Source organism: Epinephelus moara, chromosome 18 (assembly GCF_006386435.1).
Source record: "Epinephelus moara isolate mb chromosome 18, YSFRI_EMoa_1.0, whole genome shotgun sequence".
In the NCBI taxonomy this organism is placed as follows: Eukaryota; Metazoa; Chordata; class Actinopteri; order Perciformes; family Serranidae; genus Epinephelus; species Epinephelus moara.
This window is the reverse complement of record NC_065523.1, coordinates 40,150,600-40,157,093: the sequence shown is the minus strand read 5'-3', so window position 1 is coordinate 40,157,093 and position 6,494 is coordinate 40,150,600. Positions and strand designations below refer to the sequence as shown.

Below are 6,494 nucleotides of genomic sequence, written 5' to 3'. Positions count from 1 at the left end.
ATGTATACCTGTGATATCTGTATATGTTTATGTAACTGTAATATCTATGTATACCTGTGATATCTATATATGTTTATATAACTGTAATATCTGTATGTATACCTGTGATATCTGTATATGTTTATATAACTGTAATATCTGTATGTATACCTGTGATATCTGTATATGTTTATGTAACTGTAATATCTGTATGTATACCTGTGATATCTGTATATGTTTATATAACTGTAATATCTGTATGTATACCTGTGATATCTGTATATGTTTATATAACTGTAATATCTGTATGTATACCTGTGATATCTGTATATGTTTATATATGTTTATATCTGTATCTATATCTGTGATATAGCAGCAGTGGTAGTGACAGTACCTTTCTCCAGGTACTGGGAGGGGGCGTTGGTGTCGTAGTCCACAGGTGGAGGGAGGGGTGGCATCAGGTCATCGAAACCAACCTCGTCGTCCAATAGGAGAGGAGGGGGCATGGCTGGGAGCTCTAGATCTGGGAGTACACAGGTTCAGTGAGTGACAGCTTTGATTGGCCAATCAGGTTTGAGAAGGTCGAGCTTTGACAGAGCGCAGCAAAGCTGATTGGAGCTGATGGTTTCTGTGTTCAGGAACTGTGTATTTACTCTGGTGTGTAGTACTACGACTGTACGAGTGTAACATGAGATGGTCATGAGAATATGTAGAAACACGTTAACCACTCGTACAATAATTAGAGTTAACAGTACGTCTAAGACGAGTGCTGCTACTGTCAGTGACAGGACACTGACCAACTGTAGTATGTGTGTGTTTTCTTACCCAGGTGTTCAAGGCGAGCAGGTAAGCAGAGTCGAGGCGAGGAAGAGGAGCGAGGGAGCAGGGTGAAGGAGGAAGAGGAAGAGGAGGGAGGAGGAGCATTGGGGGGAGGGTATGGGGGAGGAGGGGGGATCATCACTGACAGACAGACAGACAGACAGACAGACAGAGAGAATCAGTCAATACTGACACCACCCAGAAGGAGTGATCATCTGTCGTCACAGACTATCTGTGGATCCTTGTCTCTGTCGTGTTTCCAACACACTTTAGATGAAGCCACGCCCCCTCTAGCATGACGAATGTTTATGTGTTTTTACAAACAGTTGCCGGCTGAATTTTAGTTGTTTCAGCCGTTACAGAGAAACTTTGCTGATTTTCAACCAGTTCAGTGAGCAGATGGCGTTTGGTTCCTCCTGTGCCACAACCAGACACTTTTCTGCAAATGAGCGGGGAGCTCCAGGCGTTTGACCGCGTTTGTCCTCGACCACACTGCGATGACACAGAACTGGTTGAAAACTGGCAACATTTCCCTTTAATACCCAGATCACTATTTTCCACGCTGCTATAATTGTTAGTCTGTCTAGAAATTTGACACTGACCCAGAAGTTCTGGGGTCCTTTTGGGGGATCAAAGACATCTAGAACTTCCTCAATGCCTGGAATCTTCCCAAGGACCTTCTTCCCTCCTTGAAGTCTTCAGGAACCTTCTCAAGGTTCCTTTGAACCTTAAAGCCCACTGTAACCTCCTAAGTACCCTTAGAAATATCTGATGACCTTGTCAAAAACACCTGCAACCTCTTCAGGAACCTTGAACTTTCTAAAATTACTCAAGGAGTTCTCAATGACCCCCTAATTTTCTAAATGACTCCTAAGACTTTCTTAATAGAACTCCTCAATGACTCACTCTTGAAACTTACTCAAGGCTTGTAGCCCTTCCCAAATGAACTGGAGACATCTAAAGGGCCACTTGCACATGAACTCCACTCCTGGAAAGTCCTCTGTTGCTCTTAAAAACCTACTAAAGGATTCCTACAACTTTCTAAAGCACTCCAAGAATTTCCTCAAAGACCTGAATCTCAAGATCCCTAAAAACTCCCGGAGTGTCTCATGGCCAGCCAAAAACCCACGGCACTTTCTTCAAGAACTCATAAAAGTTCTTCAAGGACACCTAGAAAATGATTAATGACCTCTGGATCTCCTTGAACTTTCCTCACGAATTCCTAGTGCCCCTAATATCCTCAAGGACTTCTAGTGCTCCTATCTACTACAAGGACTCCGAGTCCCCCTAATATTCTCAAGGACTCCTCATGCTCCTAATATTCTCAAGGACTCCTAGTGCCCCTATCTACTACAAGGACTCCTAGTGCCCCTATTTACTACAAGGACTCCTAGTGCCCCTACCATCCTCAAGGAGTCCCAGCACCCATAACTACTACAAGGACTCCTAGTACTCCTAACATCCTGAGGGCCTCCTAGTACCCCTACCATTCTAATGAACTCCTCCAATCTCATCCTCCCAACCTCCCCAAATAACCCCTTTCCTCCTCAAGGACTTCTCAAGAATTTCAAGAACTCCTGGATTCTTAGTGCAGCCTCCGAAATGATTCTTAGAACTTTCCCAAGGACTTCTAAACTTTCCTCAAGGATCCTTGAAACATCTTCAAGGCCTCTTGAAAAAACACTCAAAGTCTTTATTTAGTTTGATTTCGGTTCTTTAAACAAACGATAGACAAAATTAACTCATCTGGATCTCTATGTGTCATCATTTTTCTACTCTACTGAGATTCTACTGGACGACAGCGGCGTCCTCCGTTGGCTTACATGATTGGACAGCAGGCAGGAAGAGAGAGCGTGCGTAGTGGTAGCGGGAGGCGGGGCCAGAGCGGACCCTCAGAGAGAGGGAGCGAGTGGTAGGTGGTGAGCGACGGCGGCGACTCCTCCTGGACAGGAGGGTCACTGAAGAAAAAACACCAGAGAAGAAGAAACTGAAGAAAAACATCACAGAAGAAGAAACTGAAGAAAAACACCAGAGAAGAAGAAACTGAAGAAAAACACCACAGAAGAAGAAACAGAAAGAAAAACACTGGCTTAAATTCACCATGTTTTGTTTGGTGACATGAACTCAAACATGTGAATCTACAGAGTCTGATTTTCACTGTCTTTGGTGCTTTAATGTTCGTGAGTGAGGAACATTTAAATTACAGGATTTCTGAGCAGAGTCTGGAACGCTGGAAGAATCTGAACAACAAGATGATGTTGAGTCCTAAAACAGTGGTTTCCAACTGGTGCAGAGTTCAGTCATCAGTTCAAGGTCCAGTTTAATACATTCTGTGTCACACCTTTGTTCGGACATGTTGTTGAGCTCATTTGTTGTCTCTGTTTAGAAGTACAGTAAACGTGACCTGACATAAACGTATTACCCTGACGTGACTTCAGCTCAATGATCTGACATGACTCAGGCCAAATTTGGTTTTGTGAGGAGAAGCACTTGTTCTCGGAGCTGTCTGTCTGACTGACATGAAAACAGTAGCTTAAGTGACAGGAAGGACCTTTTAATGTGTCTTAGGAAGCTGTAGGTGTGTGAACTGATACCACCTGTTTGTCAGACACTTTAAATCGTCATGATGAACTAATTCTTTGATTTTCTTGTAAGTAAACCCTCAAATGTGAAACTCCACATCTGAGCCTCTCTTACTTGAAAACAATACCCTGCCCTGAAAACAACAGTTTGCTGCGTCTCTTCACTCTGTACCAGGAGCACACTGCAGCCGCATGAAGAGGAAGGAGATCTTTTGATCTTTAATTTGTTGTGTGACCTCATCAGAGTCTGAGGAGATGCAGTGACTGATGTCGGGATTCCTCCAAAAAGAACCTTGAAATTAATCGTGAACTGATTAAGACTATGAAGGATTTTAACATATTCACGTGCACTGCTTTACTGGGAAGTGTGGTTTGGAAGGCTTAGGGTGTTTTCACACTTGGTCCTTTTCAGCCCTCTAAACAGACACAGAGCGGTGACTCAGCATTTTTTGCGCATATGTCTAACTTTGATGTTTCATTTTTTCTCAAAGACGCCTTGAATTTTTGAACTTGTTTAACAATGAGCCAAATTCACCAACGACACCAGACTGTGTGAAGAACGTTTCATGTTTCATGTCTGTGCTGAGGTTCTGTTAATAAACGGGGCGGAGCTAAATTTTGACATTTCTGAATGAGGTTTGGTTGGTGGAATCACTTCCTGCTTTCAAACGCAAACATTACACATCACACTGCAGAGACAGACAGACAGACAGACAGACAGACAGACAGAAACACAGACAGACATAAAGACAGACAGACAGACAGACAGACACACAGACAGACAGACAGACACACACACAGACAGACAGACAGACAGACAGACAGACAGACAGACACACAGACAGACAGACAGACAGACAGACGGGTACCATCTACTTCCTGGCTAGGTGGAGGTGGAGGGGGCGGAGCCAGCAGTTCTGAGCCGTTGATGGGCAGTGGGGGGAAGCCGCCATCATCAGAGGGAGGAGGAGGAGGAGGAGGAGGAGGAGAGGGAGGTGGGAAGCTGCTCTCCTCCATCACTGAGGTGACAGAGATGTGATGTCATCGTGATGTCACTCAGTGTGACCAATGATAGATTTACATGTATTTTAGGCAGTGAAGATGAAGACGTTATCATGACGTTTTTGTTTTATTCTCACCTGTCTCGAGGCTGAGGGGTGGAGCCAGCGGGGGAGCACTGTGATTGGTCAGAGTCTGTGAAGGAGGAGGAGGTGGAGGAGGAGGGGGGGGAGGGGGCAGAGCCGCCATCTCTCCTGACAAATCTGGTGGGGGAGGGGGCGGGGCCAAGGTGTTGGTGACCTCATCATCCTGGGCTGGCATTTCATTGGCTAAAGGAGGAGGAGGCGGGGCGTCGTCCAGCAGCGTGGTGATGATGTCACACTCAGGTGGGACTGGGCAGGTGATGGGGATGGTGGGCGGAGCTACAGGTTTCCCAAAAGAGCTGAAAGAGACGGTCATAAATGAAATTTAAAAAGTTACTAAATATGATCAATAATAACGTCTGTGCCACAGAAAGGACTGAACTTCTACTGCGTTACTGCGACCTTGGTTGGAACCAGTGCTTATTTGACTTCCTGTTGCCTTTCTATCATCTTGAACCAGTCTGGCCATTCTCCTCTGACCTCTGGCATCAACAAGGCATTTTGGCTCACTGGATATTTTCTCTTTTTGGGACCATCCTCTGTAAACCCTAGAGATGGTTGTGCTGAAAATCCCAGTAAATACTCCAGCCCGTCTGGCACCAACAACCATGCCACGTTCAAAGTCACTTCAATCACCTTTCTTCATCATTCTGATGCTCAGTTTGAACTTCAGCAGCTCGTCTTCATCATGTCTACATGACTAAATGTTAATGAGCTGCTGCCACCTGATTGGCTGATAAGATATTTGTGTTAATAAAGTGAGTGTATAAATATATTCATATGGGCAGATGAGGATTATTACCTGCTGACAGGGGGCGCCACCGGACACTGAACTGGCTCTGGAGGTTTGATGGACCTGAGACACACACAGAGTCAGTTAAAGTGTGTGATGTGAAACAGGAAGTAGTCGTTAATAGAAACTCAGTAGAATCAGACTGAACCTGTTGGAGGCGCCGTGTTTACGGATGGTTCCTGTTCGGTCTGACTGTTTCCCAGAGACCTAAGTCCGGGGGGGGGGGGGGGGGGACATGAGAGTGTGTTAGTGTGTGTGTGTGTGTGTGTGTGTGTGTGTGTGTGTGTGTGTGTGTGAGCAAGCATCAATAGAGCCTCTCAGGCCTCAGCAGCTCTAATTAGACTCTCTAAACATTTTCCCACGCTCAACAAAGACCCACTGTCTGTGTGTTACTCTGTGTGTGTGTGTGTGTGTGTGTGTGTGTGTGTGTTCATTAAAGTGTGAACTGTGTGTCGCTGAATGAGCAGCCACAGCAGCAGTAAAATGAAACAGATTAAAGGACAGTTCCACAGTTTTTCAGACAGAAAAGCTTCAGATTAAACTCAGATCTCAGGAAACATTTATAATTACTGCATCTCATTTCACTGGAACATGAGTTACAGGTCAGTTACAGGTCAGTTACAGGTCAGTTACAGGTCAGAGCTTCTCTGTCGCTCTGCAGAGTTTCAGTCGTAACAGTGTGATGACACGGTTTTCCTCCATCAGATAACTGCAGGTTTAAAGTCGTCACTCAGCTGCAGCTGCGATCAGATTCTGATCAACTGCTCTGATTTATTATAGATATAATTTAAAACTTCAGTTTGAGACAGGCCTTTAATTCCTCTCACACAAACTGTTGCTCAGCAAAAATCAAGAAATACAATCAGACTGTTGATTTAAACCAGTCTGAATATTACTGTAGATAATAAATCAGTTATGAATCATTGATCTGATCTGACTCTGACAGACAGACGTCAGAGAGTTACAGCACCTGACACACCGACACAACATCACTTTATCCTGTTAAAACACTTTATCCTGTTACTTTATCCTGTTAAACACTTTATCCTGTTAAACCCTTTATCCTGTTAAAACCCTTTTTCCTGTTAAAACCCTTTATCCTGTTAAAACCCTTTATCCTGTTAAAACCCTTTATCCTGTTAAACCCTTTATCCTGTTAAAACCCTTTATCCTGTTAAA

At 44.3% G+C, this 6,494-nt stretch overlaps 1 protein-coding gene and 1 long non-coding RNA gene across 3 annotated transcripts in view; both read right to left on the bottom strand.

The window, feature by feature from the left end:
* Positions 1 to 319, bottom strand: part of LOC126405272 (uncharacterized) — a 3,345-nt gene extending 3,026 nt beyond the window's left edge. Inside the window, exon 1 of the long non-coding RNA XR_007571565.1 lies at positions 199 to 319. This is a non-coding gene — a long non-coding RNA (uncharacterized LOC126405272). The remainder of the gene's footprint in view (positions 1 to 198) is intronic.
* abi3a (ABI family, member 3a) overlaps positions 1 to 6,494 on the bottom strand; it is a 25,603-nt gene that overhangs the window by 4,595 nt on the left and 14,514 nt on the right. The window contains exons 5-11 of one of the 2 annotated variants that reach the window (XM_050068915.1): positions 5,464 to 5,522; positions 5,325 to 5,378; positions 4,520 to 4,821; positions 4,250 to 4,399; positions 2,622 to 2,756; positions 805 to 939; positions 374 to 502 (exon numbers count right to left, since the gene is read on the bottom strand). In XM_050068915.1, the coding sequence (XP_049924872.1) occupies positions 374 to 502; positions 805 to 939; positions 2,622 to 2,756; positions 4,250 to 4,399; positions 4,520 to 4,821; positions 5,325 to 5,378; positions 5,464 to 5,522 (964 nt within the window). The remainder of the gene's footprint in view (positions 1 to 373; positions 503 to 804; positions 940 to 2,621; positions 2,757 to 4,249; positions 4,400 to 4,519; positions 4,822 to 5,324; positions 5,379 to 5,463; positions 5,523 to 6,494) is intronic. The other variant, XM_050068914.1, reaches the window with a different exon arrangement.